Genomic DNA, 20,023 nt, shown 5'->3' on the forward strand with positions numbered 1-20,023 from the left:
GGGCTTCAGATTGGTTTCACAGGTCGGCTCAACATCGAGGGCCGAAGGGCCTGTACTGCGCTGTAATGTTCTATGTTCTATGATACATTATTTAATGGTAGGAGTATTGTTCATATTGCATTGTTTTACATATAGCTGAGCTCAGGAGATCATAAACAACTTTTGACTCGGGGGTAATGAATTGAGTATAAGACAAACATAACAGTAGTGGAAAGAGCTGACACAGCTTTTAACATTGCACAAGTCAGCAGGAAATCTTTTTGCTTTGCACTTTAGAACAAAATACAGGGGACTTACTAAACAAATTAATGACGTCAAACCAAAGTGATTAAAACTTTTTAGTTAAATCGCTATATTTATATTTACCATTCTGAGTAGTTCCTTAGGTAATAACTACTGCCAGGAATAGCTAATACTGTTGGAAGCGCTTTACTTCATAGCATGTGGCCTGAAGAAATACTTGAGAAATTGCTAGGGTTTCAGAAAAGCATTTGAAGTCCTCCTGCCTTTGGCTGGAATGGCCTGAGGTCCTTTTGGATGGTCAGTGATTAGGGTTTGTGTTCTCTTTAAAATGCAGCATGGAGGTTGGCAAGAACAGAATCCTCTGCTATTAATTTGTCTACACTTTGCCTGATTAAAACATTAAAAGGAGCAAAAGGGTTGTTTCAGATAACAGTATAAATTGCTATTACGACATGCAGAGGTTAGGTATTCTATCAGATAGAAACAGATTGAAATGTTAACTATAGAGTTGAGCCTGCAGGGTTGGAAGTGCTGGATAATTTGCAAATCTTTCCCTTCTTTGAAACACTTTATAGATGTAACTCTGTATCAGAGATAGTAGGAACTGCAGATGCTGGAGAATCTGAGACAACAAGGTGTAGAGCTGGATGAACACAGCAGGCCAAGCAGCATCAGAGGAGCAGGAAGGCTGACGTTTCAGGCCTAGACCCTTCATCAGAAATGGCGGAGGGGAAGGGGATTCTGAAATAAATAGGGAGAGAGGGGGAGGCGGATAGAAGATGGATAGAGGAGAAGATAGGTGGAGAGGAGACAGACAGGTCAAAGAGGCGGAGATGGAGCCAGTAAAGGTGAGTGTAGGTGGGGAGGTAGGGAGGAGATAGGTCAGTCCAGGGAGGACGGACAGGTCAAGGAGGCGGGATGAGGTTAGTAGGTAGGAGATGGGGGTGGGGCTTGAGGTGGGAGGAGGGGAAAGGTGGGAGGAAGAACAGGTTAGGGAGGTGGGGACGAGCTGGGCTGGTTTTGGGATGCGATAGCGGGAGGGGAGATTTTGAAGCTTGTGAAATCCACATTGATACCATTGGGCTGCAGGGTTCCCAAGCGGAATATGAGATGCTGTTCCTGCAACCTTCGGGTGGCATCGTTGTGGCACTGCAGGAGGCCCAGGATGGTAACTCTCTTTACTTTTGAAGGTCTGGTATTAACCTATATTAATGCAGAGATGGGTGCAGTGAATGACTGACTGATATTTGTGCAATGCAGTTCATGCATAAAGCTTAGGATCATAAATATGAAGGGATCTGTACCTCTTTTTCTTTGCATTGTAATCCAGAACTATTTGCATTAGCACTGTGGAGAAAACATCCTAACACAAAAAATGAAGCAAGTGGCAGTTGACATTTAGCAAACTGAAATATCTAACATACATCCAAAAGATTTCTCATATATTGTATGTTCCAGTGAAGTGGTTAATTTCTAAAGCCAAAATCCCCAAAAACATGTTTTCCCTAGGAGGCCCATTCCCTCCTTGACAGCCTGCTCCTTAATCATTGTCTGGTCGGAGTCCTTCTGGAGAGATGTCCCCATAAGCTCTCACTTGTTGGAGGTAGTATATTGTCCTGGATAGAGAATTGGCTCATGGGCAGGAAGCAGCGAGTGGAGATGTCTTCTTTTCCAGATTGGTACTTGGAACAATTGAAATCTACAGGGATCAGTGCTAGGACCACAAATGTTTACTAATACATACATAAATATATGTTAATGAATTGGAGGAAGGAAGTGATTGTAATGTAGCCAAATTTGCAGACAACACAAAATAGGTGGAAAGGCAAGTTGCGAGAGGAATACAGTTTATAGAGAAATATTGATAGGTTAAGTAAATGGACAAAAAGTTGGCAAATGGAGTGTAATGTGGGAAAATGTGAAGTTGTTCATTTTGGAAGTGAGAACAAAACAACAGAATATTATTTAAATGGAAAAAAAAACAACACAAGGGACAACGCTAAGACATCTCTATAGGAGTTCCTCAGGGAAGTGTCCTTGACCCAACCATTTTCAGCTGTTTTGTCAATGACCGTTCCTCCATCATAAGGTCAGAAGTGGGGACGTTCACTGATGATTGTGCAATGTTTAGCACCATTCACAACTCCAGATACTGAAGCAGTCTGTGTTCAATAGCATCAAGGTCTGGACAATATCGACGCTTGGGCTGACAAGTGGCAAGTAACATTCATACCACAAAATTGCCAGGCAATGAACATCTCCAATAAAAGACACTACAACCATTGCCCCTTGTCATTCAGTGGTGTTACCATCACTAAATCCCCCACTATCAACCTCCTTGGGGTTACTACCAACCAGAAATTCAACTGGACTCCCCACATAAACACAGGGTCTACAAAATCAGTTCAAAGGCTAGATACTCACTTAATGACTCCCCAAAGCCTATCCACCATCTACAAGGCACATGTCAGGAGTGTGATGGAATACTCCCCACTTGTCTGGATGGGTGCAGCTCCAACAACACTGACGAATCTTGACCCAGTCCAGGTCAGAGCAGCCCACTTGAGTTGCACTACATCCAGAAATATCCACTCCCTCCACTGCCAACTCTCAGTAGCAGTAGCTGTCTACAAGATGCACTGCAGAAATTCACCAAAGATCTTTAGACAGCACCTTCCAAACACTTAACTGCTTCCATCTAGAAGGGCAAGGACAGCAGATTCATGGGAACAACACCACTTTCAAGTTCCCCTCCAAGCCACTCACCATCCTGACTTGGAAATAAATTGTCGTTCCTTCACTGCCGCTGGGTCAAAGTCCTGGAATTCCCTCCCTGAAGGCAATGTGAGTCAACCCACAGCGCATGGACTGCAACAGTGCAAGAAGGCAGCTCACTACCACCTTCTGAAGGCAAAGTAGGGATGGGCAAGAAATGCTGGCTAATCCAATGACACCCACGTCCTATAAGTAAATTGAAAACAGTCGGAGGTATTGTGCACAAATCACAGAAAGCTAGGTAATCAAGAAGGTTAATAGAATATTGGCCCTTATTTCAAGTGGATTGGAGTATAAGAGTAGGGAAACCTTACTGCAGCTGCACAATACTGTGAACGCTTTTAGTCTCCTTATTTATGGAAAGATATTATTGCATTGGAGGTAGTTCAGAGAAGGTTTAATTGGATGAACTCTGTTGCGGAGGGATTATCTTATGAGCAAAGGTCAAATGAGTTGGGACCTTACTCTTTGGAGTTTAGAAGAATGAGATGACCTCATTGAAACGTACAGAATTCTTAAGCGGCTTGGCAGTGTAAGTGCTGAGAGGATGTTTCCCCTCATGGGAGAGTCACAGGGCATAGTCTCAGAATAAATGCGCAGCAATTTAGGACTGAGATGAGGAAGAATTTCGTCTCTTAGAGGATTGAGAGCCTTTGGAACTCCTTGCCACAGAGAGCTGTGGGAGTAGAGTCTTTGCGTATATTTAAGGCTGAGACAAGACAGGTTCTTGATCAGTAAATGAATCAAGGGTTACAGGGAAAATGCAGGAAAGTAGATGGGAGGAATATCTGATCAGCCATGATCTTATTGAATGGTGGAGCAGGCTCGAAGACCAAATAGCATACTGCTGTTCCTATTTCTTCTGGTTTTATGGTCTTTATCTCCTACTCCCAATATCTTCCATCTCTCTCTCTACTCCTAAGTATAAGTTCAACATGGCAGGTCACACTGATCTATCACCTAGCAGTGTAATAATACATTGTGTGAAAGATGCAATACTGCTCCTTCCTTAGAAAATAACACATACTACGATTTATAATTGGCAATTAGCAGGAGGTTTCAGTAAATGTGCATCCTCAATGAAAAAGTAGTTTTGGCTTTGGAGAAAAATGAGAGGCTTTTTGTGTAACAGAGAATGGAAGAAAACGTTTGATAGAGCTTTTAAAACATCAAGTGTCAACAACTTAAATAGGGAAATGCTGTTTCCTCTGATCAGGGAGGCGGTACTTGCAGGACTGAAAATTAACACAATCACCAAAAAAGAGGAAAGATCTGAAGAAACATTTTTCAGCAGAGCATTTTAGGGTCTGGAATGCTCTGGAGTGGTAGAGGCTGAATGCACAATAGGATGTTTTTGAAAGGGAAGAAACTAAATATTTGCAAATGAAAAAAATGAAAGGATCCAGGAAAGGATCAGAGAAATGAGGCTAAATAGATAATCTTTTCATTTTCAAAAAGCTAGAAGAGATGAGAGAACTGAAGTATCTTATTCAGTGCTGTGAAATGTCATAATTCTGTATCTTAGGCTGTTCTATTCATATGTAAGCTCTTTTATGAGCCTACAAGTTACTGTTGGGCCTGTGATTTTCTTTCATCTACTTGCTGAAGGTTTTGAACATTTCACTAAGAAACTATTAGGTTCTCTCAGCACCTGTAAAATCAACAGAAAACCTCAACATCCTGTTCGTGCAAATGTGCACATTAGTTTAACAGTGCAACAGTTTTATAGTGATGGGTGTCAGTTTCCAATGAGATAGTTATATCATTGTTTAATCTCTATGAAACAACAAAAATACTCAGTACTTGGCTCACATTTGTTCTTCCCTGTCCTTGAGCACCCCTGCAATATCACTTTTTGTGCTTTTTAATCTGTTGGCACCCTGACCAAAGATTTAAATTGTTGAGGAAGCTGTTCTGATCTGCCTTTAAATGCTGCGGTAATTACATGAAGTCAATGTTCCATTTTTCAGTTCTGTGTTGGCTACAGAATTTTTGTGCGACAAAGTGTGGAAACTAGCAAATGAAATATTTGCTTATACTTGATCAGATTTTGTAATGGATTGGGGATGAAAGAGATTTCCTCTACTCTTTAATTGCGATAAATGCTCTTACTTATAAAGGTACTTCGTTTTTACTGCAAGAAACTTCCCCAAAATGGTTGTCTAGAGAGGATTGTGCAAACAACAACTTGCATTTATATAGTATCTTTGATGTAGTAAAACATCCCAATGCATTTCACAGGGATGTTACCAAATAAAATTGTCACTGAGCCACATAAGGAGATATTAAGGCAGATAATCAAAAACATGGTCAAGAATTTGGTATTAGTGAATGTCTAAAAGGGAGATAGAAAGACAGGGAACTTTAGGGAGGGAATTCCAGACTTAGGGCCTTGGAACAGTTACTAATGATGAAGCATGTAATATTGGGATGCTCAAGAGGCCAGATTTAAAAGACTGAATATATGTCAGAATTGTGGGGATGGAGGTGACTAAAGTGATACAAAGGGGCAAGGTCACTGAAGCCATGAAAATATAGATGACAACTTTGCAATTATATTGTTACTTAACCAGGAGCCAGTCTAGGGTCAGCAAGTGCAGAGTGATGGATGAACAGGATTGGGTGTGAGTTAAGATAGGGGCAACTGATTTGGATGACTTCAAGTTTACAGTGGATGGAATGTGCAAAGCTGACTTGGATTGCATTGGAACAGTCAAAGCTAGAGATAACAAAGGCATGGATGAGTGCTTCAGCCGAAGATGAGCTGGGTGGCTACAGAGTTAGATGTTATATAGCTAGAAATAGGTGGCCTTAATTATGGCAAAAATATGTGATTGGAAATACATTTTTGGGTGAAAAACATCATCAAGATTGTGAACTGTAGGGCTCTGCCAGGGAAAAGGATGGATTCAGCAGCTATGGAATAGAGTTTGGAGTGGAGACTGACGACAATGGCTTCAACCTTAGAGGAAATTTCTGCTCACTTAGCCCTCTATCTTAGACAACTAGTGCCAAATTAAATGCAGTGATGCAGTTCAGTGAAGTGGCGATGAGGCAGAGCTGAGCTGTCTTCCTCATACTTCTGGAAACTGATATTGTGTTTTTGGATAATGTCACCAGTTGGCTGAATGCAGACGAGAAATGGGAGCAGGCCAAGGATATATCCTTTGGGGCCACCAGACATAACAGAACACAAACGGGAAGTGAAGTTGCTGCGGGTGATTCTCTGAGTGGGTTCAGGAGGTCTGAATGGAACAAAGAGTGGGTAGTTCTATGCAACTATGTGATGAAGGAGAGGCACTGGAGCAAGCCCAAGGGGTCAACCATGCCAATGGCTGCAGCCAGGGCAAAAAGGAGGAGGATGGATGGTTTATTGTGTGACAATCACAAAACTACATTTAAACTGGACTCACCACATAAACGCAGTGGCTATAAGAGCAGGTCAGAAACTAGGAATACTGTGACAAGTAACTCACCTCCTGACTCCCCAAAGCCTGTCCACTATCTACAAGGCACATGTCAGGAGTGTGATGGAATACTTTCCACTTGCCTGGATGAGTGCAGCTCAATAGCGCTCAAAAATCTTGACACCATCCAGAACAAAGCAGCCCACTTGATAGGCACTACATCCACAAGCATCCACTCCCTCCACCACCAATGCTCAGTAGCAGCAGTGTGTACTATCTACAAGATGCACTGCAGAAATTCACCATAGATCCTCAGACAGCACCTTCCAAACCCACGACCACTTCCACCTAGAAGGACAAGGGCAGCAGATATATGGGAACACCACCACATTCAAGTTCCCCTCCAAGCCACTCACCATCTTGACTTGGAAATATATCACCGTTCTTTCACTGTTGCTGGGTCAGAGTCCTCGAATTCCCTCCCTAATAGTATTGTGGGTCAACCCACAGCAGGTGGACTGCAGTGATTCAAGAAGGCAGCTCACCATCACCTTGTCAAGGGCAACTAGTGATGGGCAAGAAATGCTCGCCACCCAGCGACGCCCACATCCCACAAATGGATAAATGAAAAAAATTTTGTGTTGGTCAATTAGAAAATAATAATTTACATAAATAACCTACTGTCTGATGTAGCAGTAATTCATTAGGGGCTGGGGAGGAAACAGCTGCACATGGTGCAATGAGAATAACAGGTCAATTGTCCCTTATAGTTCCAAAAAAACAGGAACAAAGTATCTCTAAGGGTGTTGGGAATAATAAAGAAAAACACACATGGGTAAATGAACAATTCCTTGCATGATCGTCCCACCCACTTCCCCCCTTCCATAATCTTGCTGTGTCCTTCCCTGAGAAAATCCATGTCCTAATTCACTTACAACTGCAATTTCAGAATCCCAACTATCTCATAATTTATTCAACCACACCCTCACCTCCACATTTGATGTGCTAGTCCCTAAGGAAATCAATGCTATCTTTCACCCCAGCAATTTTTTCTGGTGTGGCTATCCTTCCTGCTCACTTAATTCCAGAACAGGCGGATAGCTTGTTTAGCCCATCCACCACCAGATTTGGTTAGGCCACATAAGACTGCAGGATCCTGCTCTCTACTACAGAACTGTTCACTATTCCAGGATTGTCTTGGATTGCAAAGATCACCCCTACCTTCTTTTAAAACCTGTCATTTTAACAGCTTGTCCGCTGCCTCATCCATCCTCACCTCCAATAAATGAAAGGAGCTGATGTATTTCTTTATCCGAGATTGACACCATCTGATTCACTTGCTCTGCACGTCTCCTTTGCACTGGTCCAATGTGTCAAATTTCTCCTTGGGCTTGCACCTGCTTTAAGCCTAAACTCTCAACTTCTCCAATTTCTCTGCAGTTTCTCCCTGTTATGCTCTCATTACTTCTATGAGCTCATTTTATCCCACGTCCTACTTCCTCAAACCTATTCCCACTAAATTGCTGCCCATTCAACTTCCCCACTTGATCCCCATGTTCACTGATATTTTACTCTCTGTTCGGATGTTTTCCCTTTAAATCTTCTGTTATCAAGCCCTGTTCAAAAAAAAACACCCCATAGCCCACTGTCTTTGCAAACTACCATCCCTTCTGCAAACCTTTTTTCTCACAAAAGCTCTTGAATGTGTTGTTGTCTTCCCTATCTGTGCCCATTTACCCCAGAACTCTGTTTTTATCTTTCTAATGTTTTCTACCTCAGCTACTGAAACAGTTATTAGAGTTAAAAATGGTCTCTTAGACTCTTTGACAAAGGTAGGTTTTCCTTGCTCATCATTCTCAAATTAACCTGTCTTCTGCATTTGGACCACACCATTCTCCTTCAATGCTTCTACACCAACAGCTTCCTTTATTTATATTGGTGACAGTAAACACAGACTGGATAGCCACTTTGTGGAACACCTCTGCTCTGTTTGTAAGAATGACCCTGACTTTCCAGTTGCTTACCATTTTGATAAAACATCTTGCTCCCATGCTTACATTTCCTTCCTTGGCCTGCTGCTATGTTCCATTGAAACTCAAGCCAGCTGGAGGGTTCATGCCTTATTTTCTACTTCCATGTTACAGCCTCTAGGACTCAACATTGAGTTCAAACTCTTTACAGTATGACCTCTGTTCTCCACCTTAATTAGACCCAATCCTCGCTGCATATAAGAATATGTTAGCAAACGCTTCCAGTTCATGTTGAGAGGGAATTGGATTGGTGCCCCTGTATGAGATCTTGCATTACCTTTGTTTTGTGGCATGCAGGTGCCACTTTTAAAGTTGCTTGTGATTATTTCTGCTTCACAGAGATCAATCTGCAATGATGCACAACATGGTGAAGATTGCTTGTGCACATTGTTGGGAACTGCATGTATTTCATGGTCACAATACTATGATTGTAAATGACTTCAACCTGTACTGTGATTGCTCTTGATTGATTCTGTTGGCCTCACTTCGGGCACAAGTGGAGTCCACATATTGAGACAGAGAAAAAAACCAACACTTATTTACCCACTCTGAGTGAGGTTGCAATTTGTATGTAAGAGTTGAATGAATATGGCCTAGTCAGGCTCAACCTGAATAACAAGGGGCCCAGTCCCCTTCTTCCTGGCATTCCCTGGCCAGCCCAGCACTCTTGATCCTCCACCTATTTCCACACACTACCTGGAATTACATTTGCAACTGTCATTCTTATCATTCCTGTCCCAACCCTACCGTTTAATCGTCAACCATCATGCTGCACAATTCCCCCTCCCATGTCTTGGCCATAATGATGGTGACCTCTGATGACACCTCTCCTGCAGTATCTATGTCCTCCAATGCACCATAGTCTTCTCACCCTCTATACATCAAATGTCTCCCCCTTCCCCATGTCCCTCTGCATTCTATAAACCCCAGCTGAGTTCCCCAACTTCCCTAACAGTGTCCCCTGATTAAACCCCCTTGATTTTTATTTCACTGATCCCTGGGGCTGACTGTGGCCCACCCCACTGAGTGACTTTGGTGGACAGCCCAACTGTTGACCAACTACAGCAGTGACTGATCTCTGTGCAGCTCCCTGGCTGATTTACTATTGATCCCCTCAGAGTTTCCACTGGACCTGCAGCACTGACTGTGGCCCATTCTCCAGCAGTGAAACGCACCTCTTGACCATGCTTCCTCCAAGCAGCTAACTGTGTCCAAACCCCTGAGTCGAGTTTGGATGATGCACTTGTACGATTGTGTCTGTGCTACGCAGCATGGCCAGACAGAAAAGTACTGTCAGCCCTTCAAGGTGTGACTGGGGGTAAAACTGCTAAAAGGCAAGGCAGGAACAAAAACAAAGTTTCTGGAAAAGCTCAGCAGGTCTGGCAGCATCTGTGAAGGAAAAAACAGAGTTAACATTCTGAGGAAGCGTCACCAGACCCTAAATGTTAACTCTGTTTTTTCCTTCACAGATGCTGCCAGACCTGCTGAGCTTTTCCAGCAACTTTGTTTTTGTTCCTGATTTACAGTATCCGCAGTTCTTTCGGTTTTTAAAAGGCAAGACAGGCTTGCTGTGAGTATTAAGGTAGGTACAAGAGGAGTGAGAACTGAGAGAGCAAGAGAGGTGTTCTGAGATCCAGCCTGGTCAAATCCATGAGATGGGTGCCTGATCAAGTGTCCTTGTGGCAACATTACAATGAAAGGTGCCTGTGTGCTCCGAAGTGTAGCATTGAGGTATAGAACTTTGCAGTCAATGCCCAGGGAGTATGTCCTGAGATGTGGTGCTGGCTGTCCAAAATAGAGGTTCAGAGGAGCAAATGTTCAGTTTCTAAGCAGCAAGTGGCTGAATGGGAAACTAAATATACATGAAATGAAGTTAACTATTAATGAGATTTTTACACGTGTTAGTGTATGCAAATTGGCCTCTTGCCACTCACTAGTGAGAATCTTGCCTCCCCGTCCGGCTCTTTGTTGGAAAATGGGACTTTTTGCTTTTGATATCAAGAGGGTCCTCATTGGAAAGCTCACACAAGTTCCCAACTTTCTTGCCATGGCCCACATTCAGGAAGACTCCTCCCCATATCTGGGACAACTCATGGGGGTGGGGGTCAAATGTTTAAAAAGAAAAGTAAAAATGCTTTAACTTTTAAAAGCTTTAATGCTTTGAAGTTAAAGCTGCAGCAGCCCAAAGCAGGTCAGGGGATGAGTTAGGGTTAAGAACATTGTCAACTCAGGGTCTTCCTCCCAGCAAGGTGTGGGCATTGAAGCACTGGGCGTATCTGTTTTGAACACCAGGATGCCTGCAGTTGGGTCTGGGTTCTGCACCTTCAGAAATCCAGGCCATTGGAGATGAAGACCAGCAAGCCGCTCAGGAAGGGCATCAAGAGACCTGAGGAGATAGACAAAGGGTCCATCAAGGAGACATTAACCCTGAGTGCAAAATCTATAGCCAGAAGTGAAGATGCCTGGATCTGACTGAGAAGCAATCTGAAGATCCCTGCAACTCTCTAAGTAGATGGTTATAAATATCTATGCCCTTTGTGATACCTCACAGGCAAGTGCACACTGGTGGTTCACCCATGTGGCAGATGCCCTCTCTACCATTGCTAAACAACACCATAATCAAAACTGGAGCAGTGCAGTCTCAGAGGGCACTGAGTCTGGCACCAGATCGGTCAGGAGGTGCCTGGCTATGCCTTTCTGCAGGCATCTTGGTCACTGTGGTGGTTTCTGTAACATAGCCCTCAGAGAAACATCTGGACTTTGAGGACAGTAAGGCCTTAGAAGGAGACAGTTCATCAGGTAAGAAAGACATAAAATGGGGAGGAGAAGTTAGAGAAAGAGGGAGCTGACGGTGAACAGACAGATGCCCCTTCAATATGATGAGACGAGAAGAGGACCTCCTTCCTCGCCCTCCAGGATGCCAGGCCTCTAGTTTCCCTGTGCCATCTCACCACCATGTCCTGTGGTGCAGTGGCAGTCTTTGGTACACATACACTCCCTAATGACAACAGAAGCTTTTGTGGTGGTTCCCTTGGTGTTTAATACCCACCCCCAATCTGACCCTGACTAGATTTAATTGGACAGAAATCCTGTCTCTATTTAAGGGCTTAACTTGGTCCGTTTCCCACTGGAGGCACATTTTTTACACCAAAACATCCCAGGCTGCTGTTTCCCATCTCCAAGTGGCAAATCCAGCCCAGTTCTCTAATTTAGGTTAACAGAATAAGTCTTTATATTATATGTTCTCAGTACTATTCAGTTATTATTAAACACTCCATTAATTTGGTGAATTGTTCTGGCATTTAGACCAGTGAAATGGCTTATCATTTGTTGAGGAATTGTGGTCAGCATTCTGACTCGTTATTTTTTATTGTAACTGAAGAAATAATTGTCAAAATATTTGCTTGAATAGCCTTCCACAGCATTATTATTGTTCTTATGAAGTACATTTGTTTAAGCTCCTCATTTATTCCTAAATTTAAAAAAAATCTGTTCCAAAAGTGTGTATTACAGCAGGAGTGCATTGCAGAGTTCTGTACTTGAAAATGATATGGCCCAGAATTTGCTGGAGCTTAACTCTCATGGTCTGGCCTGTTTGTTTGACTTGTTTCTACATCCTTCACCTCAGAAACGATTTTCCCTGTGGTGATTCACAGTTCATGGAATATTGGATGATTTGCATTATGAACAGAGTGCAGCGTTCAGATTTTCTCATTATTTTCTCAGTAAATTCCTGCCCAAAGAGTACAGTTGGAGATGTCTGGTTTTTAAAAACATTGAGTAATGCTTAACTTTTTAAATGGCCCAGAACACTCAATAGATCCCAAAGCAATTTTCCAAACCTCTTATCACTGCACTAAGTTTCGTTTCAGGTCAAGCCAGCTGCTTGAAATAGTTTCTCCAAGGGGTTCTTTGTCTATTGCGTGTTAGAATCAAATGAGGAAGTAAAATTATACACAAGAAAAATTTATCAATATAAATGAAATACAATGTATTTAATTTTACATTTCATCACCTATTCCAAAGCAATAAAAGGCTTTAATATATTTGTGTAACTTTTGAAGATGAGTTTGTGTTGAACAGCTTTAAGCCATGACTTAAGGAAATGGGAAACTGAAGAGTACAGGCCACCAGTTTAGGTTTTCTTAGCTTTAATGGTCTTGCCAGCATAAAATATTTTTAAGAAGTTATTCTTCCCAATTAATCAAGATCATCCAGACATAGTCAAAACACATTCAGCACTGAACCAGGTATAACTTGGACCGTTGGTTTGTGATGCAGAATGATACCAACAGCATTGATTCAATTCCTGTACTGACTGAGGTTACGTCACAGACTCCACTGTCAATCTCTCCCCATGCCTGAAACCTGGTGACCTCAGCTTAATACGCCAACACTTGTCTCTCTCTAATACCCAATGATCTGGTAATACTATAGCGGCTTTTACCTTTATTATTCCTTACTGGTGTTTTAAGTTGGAAAGTTTTTATATTTAAAAACCAAAACGACTGCGGATGCTGGAAATCAGGACCAAAAACAAAAATTGCTAGACAGGCTCAGCAGATCTGGCATCAGTTCTGAGGAAGAGTCACTGAACCCAAAATATTAACCCTGGTTTCTCCCACAGATGCTGCCAGACCTGCTGAGCCTTCCCAGCAATTTCTGTTTTTGCTTCTGAAGTGCTTATATTTGTCTAACCATGACCCACCCTTTTCAGAATTAGAATTCTTACATATAATTAGAATTTTTAGAATTAGGTTTTTTGTCACATGTACTCAGGTACAAAGTACAGGAGTACAGTGAAATGTGTACAATGTTGTCACCTAACACAGCACCATCTTAGATACAAAGTATCTAGGTACAAATCTTAATGTACTAAAATAGATGAGGTACAAAAATAGAGAAATAAAGAGAAAGCTAAAAGTTCCATATTACAGTTCTTCATAGTATAAATTAGGAAGATAAAAAATAAAGTTAAAAGTAAGCAGTTATGGAAATACTTTCAACTGTTACAGTACAATGGTTCAGTTACAAGTTCATAGAGAAAGGAAAAATATGGAAGTTGTTATTTTCTAAAGCTGCTATGATCTAGGAAATAACTTTACCACCCTATAATAAACAAAGAAGTGCAGATGCTGGAGATCGGAAATAAAAACAGGAAAATGTTAATATTAACTCACAGATGCTGCCAGACCTACTGAGTTTCTCCAGCAATTTCTGTTTTTGTTATCATCTTATATCTGCGTCATCCCCTGTATTAAAGCAGGCCAATACTTTGCCACTAAATGCAGCTGTTTGCTTTGAAACCTTTAGTGATTGATACATTGAATGTTGTCCCATTCATCTCATGGACCTCAATTAGGAAGACAGCAAAAAGAAAAATAGAGTATGTGCCTTTAATTAAACAAGGATTCAGAGTTAATATGAGAAAAATCTCCTTACACGGTGAAGAACTGAGGCCCCAGAACTGACTTTTGGGGTTCTTCACCTATAATCCCTTTCCACTTTAAAAGTCTCCACTTAATAATTGTTGTGTGTTACTTAACAACCTTTATGTTGTTTAACAATGTTCTTATTCTGAAACTGTGCTGACTGTTTTCTGTTTTCTCTTTCTGTAGAGATCAAATGGCTAGCAACAATACAGCAGGCATAGCACAAGCCAGAAAGATGGTGGAACAACTAAAAATGGAAGCCAACATTGACAGAATAAAGGTGAGAAGCCTATTTTTTGCACTTGCCATACATTGTATAAAATAACAAGAGTTTTTTTCAATTGTCTTTATATTGTTCTTTTGTTTGGTGTGTATTTTTTCTTCAAGCCATGGTGAAGATGATTTCCTATGTTAAATCTTCTGGATAAATGTAAATTGCTGGTGTAACAAGTCTTGAGCTCCTATCACTTCTCATTTGAAATTCCTAGCATTGACTTGCCAAGATTAAAGGAATAAAGTATTTTTACTATAGACAATATATTTCTGAGTCTCTACACTCCATTTTAATCTGTAACACTCAAATATAAAATTTATAGCCTGGGAATTTATTTTCCTGGAACTACGAATCACTGTATTCTGTGAGTCAGAGTTTGAATAACACACACACAGTAAGTAGGTGACTACAGTAAAACGATCCTGTAAAGTGTTAATAGATTCCCTTTTATCGATCTAGTCAACAGAGTAGATGATGCTTATAGACGATGGCAGACACTTATGTTGGATCATCAAATTGCATTTCAACATTAAGTCACGTGCATTTTTCTCTGCAACTGTTTGAATTATTTTTATATTTCCAAGTTTGTAGAAGCTGTATTAAAATGATAAAATCAATATGAGAGAGAAAAAAAATCATTTACACAATTACATGCAGGCAGTATTTGAAGAGAAAAAAATGCAAATTTGGGAACTAGTGGAACTACCAGCAATGGCACAATAGTCGTTTTATTCATATTTTATTTAGTGTAGTCTGTCCCCAGACATTCTTAGTAGGTACCTCTTCTCAGAGCTAGTTTTGCCTCATTTACTAATTCAGTTGATTTTTTTTCCTCATATAACCAAAATATAAAAAAAAACTCTAGAGCTCATGGAAAAGTAATGATGAGAGGTCATAAATCTGAAAGGTCAATGACCTTATCTGCTGTCTCACACTCACTCTATCTCATCTCAGCTCCCACCAAATCTCATGGTCCATTACTTTCGCTACTGCATTCAATATCCAGAAATAAGAAACTGGACCTTGTCTTTACCTATTACAGTTTCATCTCACTTCTTCTTTCCCATTAATATTTCAAAATTATCAAGCTGCTACGTTGATCCTACCATCAGAGGCCCTCTGCCTGAAATGAAGTTATACAAAATGCATTGTTTAAAACAATCAAGATCTATTCAGGCCAAAATTTGCTGTTTCAGCAGGAGTATGCCAAAATGGTCACAGCATAGGCTAGAAACTAAATAATCCATCAAGTACTGACCTTGCCAAGGAGTTTGCTTGAGCTCAGAACTTTTACGAAGCTACAGATCTTCACGGATCAGGCTAATGTTAGGGCAGCAGTGAGAGGATAGTGGCCAGTATTGGCCAAAGAGAAATATCGCAACATGACGAGTGACGTTCGCAGGATTCATATTGGGGTGAAGAAGTCATATTTTATTTTGTATTCCTCTACCTGCTGAGGAAGCTGTTGGAGGCAAAACCTAAAGTTTCAGGGAAAGGGAGATGACAACCTCCCACACTTTGACCAGATTACATCAATGCACTCATACAAGGAGACTTTCTACTGATGCCCATACATTATGATGGCAGCTGCAGGGGCTGAGACCTTCAGTAGTCACATCTGCTGTTTTTCAGGAGCATTGTAATTGTATTTCATCATATGGGTCTGAATGATGTTAATCAAAAGCATAGGAGATTTATTCTAAAGCATAGCATGAATGCACTACAATACATTGACTGAATGCATTACAAAGGGAGAAATGAATGTGAGCGATAACCACAACACAAGGTCCAACATCAATGTTCTATGATAAAATAAAGACAGAAAGTGCTGTGGAATCTCAGAGGGTTCGGTGGACAGAAACAGAGTTTATGTTTTGAGTCCATTGTGATTTCAGAATGCTCATTTTTCTCCACTTTGGACCTGCTGAGCTTTTTGAGTGCTTTCTGTTTTAATTTCAGATCTCCAGCATCAGCAGTATTTTGCTTTTATATCAATAGTTCTGTTGTTGTTCACATGACAAATGTGGCATTGATAGGGAAGTTGCTCTAGCTGTGCTCCTCCACGGCATTTCAAACTAGGGGCAAACGAGTTCATTCCAATAAAAAATAATGAAGTATTGTAGATTGCACATCTTAAGTTCAGTGAATCACAGTTTCATTTTTAAAATTATAGCTATGGACAGAAACCACTCAACTACAGAAGCTGCAGAAGGGGAACTCCAGCACTTCGACGTGATCTATTAGAAGTCATTTTTGGTCATGAGTGTGAAAGTAGAACTTCTTTTAGTAATGTCTAAGAGTCATATGATGATTAACATAAAACAATTCCATGAAATATCTTCTGATATAATTAACAACAATTTTATAATCATCTTTGTAGGCTAAGCTTCCTAAGTTGCACAAACAGCCTCACTTAAGAGAGTGAGCAGCCATGAAAGGGTATTGCCTTGCAAACCACTTCTGGGAGATGGTGAGAGAACCTGTGGATGACTGATATATGTTTCCCTCTGAGGAAGCAGTTTGTGTGCTCCCTCAATTACATGGTCAAAACCAGTTACTGCCATTAAAGGAAACTGCAAGTAAAAATCTCCATCTTTGCAGTCTGTGACACAAACTCTGAGCCAATTTAATAAATCCTTGAGTGAAACAACTTCAATCAATATGGAAAGGACAAAAACAGTTTCCAAAGCAAAACTCTGAGATTCTGGAAGTCTGAAATTAAAAAAAAGTACTGGAATTACTCAGCAGGTTAGGCAGCGTCTGTGGAAAGAAACAGTTAATACTTTAGATCGATGACCTTTTATCAGAACTGAAGAAAGATTGTGGGCTGAATCTGACTATCTTGGGCTAATTGGGAGTTGCAATGAATTTTCTGGAGAGGTTTTAGCTGTGAGGCCTAGCAGGTTTTCTCACTCTATCTTACCAAACATGCCTCCGTAACAGTCTACCACACCCCTCAGGCACCTCTGCACCAATTCCAGCCCCATCTTATCACATACTTTTCCTGGAACAACTCGCTGTTCAGTTTTATTTTGGAATTGACAACCATACCTGGTGATGCACCATCTTTAAAAGCCCATTGTATACCCGGATAAGCACTATCGGTCCAAAGTTGTCCCATATGCTTCCTGAAATTTGCCCCATACATAGGCATGGGGAAATTGGTGCCGTCTTTGCAAGCAGGGACCCGGAGATCCTGGGAAAGGGGGTGGTTTAGATGTGGGACTTCCTCACGCCATGGGACTAGCAAGGGAGTTCATGAGACCACACCATGCCAACCTGGTGTGAGGTTGCCACATGTGTCAGTGCAGCCTTCTGGAGGAATCCATAGAAACGTAGGAAGAAGGTCAATGACCTTCTCCACTTCACCTGTGTAAGTGCCACCTTCTTACCTCTTACATCTCACATACACTTTATCTCTGCTAAGTATCCTCCTTCCAACAAGGCTCATGCTCTACCACTCTCACTGTCGCCTGTAACATCTTCGCTCCTTGCTCATACCCACTCCAAGCCCTGGCAGCACTAACCTTGCATGCCCTCTGCACTCAGGACACCTCCCCACCTATGCCATAAGTAAACATGGTGTCACCCACTTTCATCTTCCTTAATAGCTGCCTTTCTTTGCTTTCCAAAGAAAGCAGCCCACAATAGGGTAGAAACAGTCAAAACAGGTGGAAGGCTGCTTGAAATTTGCCTCCTCACCCATTATGTGGGCAGCATCCTGATTCTGACCAACCCGAATGGCTGGCTGACTGACTGTAGCCAAGATCCTGAACTGGTATAGCATACTATGCCAGGACTCCTGGTCAAGGGCCACTTCTGTTGATTTTTCTGAGGCCTGCTGACAACCATATTGAATGTCTTGTGTCTGCACTAAGTGGAAAGGCAAGACAGAAGTAATGTGAGCTTGATATCTCTGGCTAGGGAGGGGGCAGGCAAGGCATTACAAAGCTGTGAGCATCTAGATAGGCTGAGAGTGAATGAGCACTATGTAAGTGAGCAAACACGCCGGCAGTGCAGCCTGAACTATTCTGTGAGCTGGGTGAGTGTACCTGAACACCCAGAGTGCAACATTGCAGTGATTGTTGCCAGTACAGTCCAAGGTGCAGCATTAAAGTGCAGAAGTGACATGTAAGTGGATTGGAGATGTGCCATGAGTGTTCCTAGAGGCTGGCTCATGTCACATGCAGTGTTTCCTCTCACCACGCTGAGGTTCCTCTGAGATTCCACGCACGCTGGTTGACATGTTGACTCATTGACTTCTGGTTTTGACCTGATAAAATAATCTGAGGGAACATTGGTTGATGCCAGTCTCTGTGGATGTGGGGTGCATATGGCGAGTGCCCATGGAGTGTGCCCCAGGATATTGGTGTCCAGCGTTCAATGCAAAGGTCCTTTGGAGGTGAACTCATAAGGTATCCACCCCGATTTCCATAGCAAAAATTCTCAACATTTTAGCTTGTTTGGTGCATTTGGTAAAACCTGAGTATTAATGAGGTGAATTGTAGCATTAATAAGATGTTTAACAAACTATAATCCAGCTTAGATGGTAGCTTGCTGCTGTCGAACAAAAAACTTGCCTCCCAGTTGACAGATGCATAAAACATGCAGAGAGTTGCTCCTAACTCAGAGATAATCGTCACTGGATTGGCGCTTCTCCACAAATCTCACCATAGCCCACTCATAGAATCATAGAGTATGGAAGAGGCCCTTTCGCTCATTGAATCTGCACCAACAAAAACCTACTCTAAAATCTACACTTTGTAGCACTGCACTCGTGGCCTTGAATGTTATGACAGAAGTTATATTCTACAGTTGTTGAACTTAATTTTGTCCAGAAGTCTGTTAAGTGCTGAGACCAAGAGATGAGATGCTGTCCATTCAGGTGCTTTGTTGTAGTACGCCATTGACAGTAATCTCAGAATGGGATAAAGGTGGAAGATATAGTGTTCCAATGATTAATATTCAGATGATCCATTTCCTATCATTTACTGTGTCATTTTCTTTCATTTTAATCATGCTGGTAAAATAACTGGCAGACGGTTGCTAGACATTTACTGAACAACAATAACTTGAGTTCTCTCTCATTTCTTAACTGACGTGAAAAACATTGAAGAAAACAAGAGGTGAGAATGGGACATAATTTTGCTGCAAAACAAAAATAAAAACTAAAGCTATTTCTGATCTTGAGGTATTTCTGAAGTGTTGAATAATATTATCATCAGATTAGTAAATGTTTTCAGACTTCCTGTCCTGAAAGTATTAACTCTTGTCCAGTTCCAGCGGTGCTGGCAGTGAGTGTTGGCAAATATGAGACCTTAGAGGATAGTGAGTCATGTTGATCCTGTTTCCACTCAACATTCACACAAACATTTTGTCAAAGCATAGATGGCCATTAGTCGAAGTCTTAGTTGATTTTTGTTCCTCTTCAGACAGAGACAACTGATAAAATTACAGTGCACAATTCACGTCTTTTCTGAGGTCAACTAAACCCAGCAGTTTGGGAATTATAGATGGACGCTTCTATCTGGGTGACTTACTGTCGTGTTGGATTGTACTTCTACCCATAATGCCAAGAGCTGAAACTGGACGTCGTCTTAATGTGGAGGGCTGAACAAAATAGATGACTATATTCATTCTCTTTAGCATTCGGTTACACTGTAATATTCCTTTATATTTCTAAAGTTACTACTTTCTGTCCTTTCCAGCTTCAGGTTTGTACTGTTCCATTAATTGCTTCGTACAGAGACCACAAAGAAGTACACTTTATTTTACAAGAAACTGAAGATTGGTTTATAATTGCAAATGCAATGACTAAGTCTGTGCATCAGAGGTCTTGATAAACAAACTTAGCACAGACCA

The 20,023-nt window shown here is 41.4% G+C and overlaps 1 protein-coding gene across 2 annotated transcripts in view; it reads left to right on the forward strand.

Annotated features, from left to right (window-relative positions):
* LOC109930667 (guanine nucleotide-binding protein G(I)/G(S)/G(O) subunit gamma-2) overlaps positions 1 to 20,023 on the forward strand; it is a 79,917-nt gene that overhangs the window by 56,196 nt on the left and 3,698 nt on the right. The window contains exons 1-2 of one of the 2 annotated variants that reach the window (XM_048600204.1): positions 10,016 to 10,037; positions 14,074 to 14,167. In XM_048600204.1, coding sequence (XP_048456161.1) covers positions 14,081 to 14,167 — 87 coding nt within the window. In that variant the 5' untranslated portion in view covers positions 10,016 to 10,037; positions 14,074 to 14,080. Of the gene's footprint in view, positions 1 to 10,015; positions 10,038 to 14,073; positions 14,168 to 20,023 lie in introns of those variants that run through there. The other variant, XM_048600205.1, reaches the window with a different exon arrangement.

The sequence above is a fragment of the Rhincodon typus genome, chromosome 8 (assembly GCF_021869965.1).
Source record: "Rhincodon typus isolate 14 chromosome 8, sRhiTyp1.1, whole genome shotgun sequence".
NCBI classification, from domain to species: Eukaryota; Metazoa; Chordata; class Chondrichthyes; order Orectolobiformes; family Rhincodontidae; genus Rhincodon; species Rhincodon typus.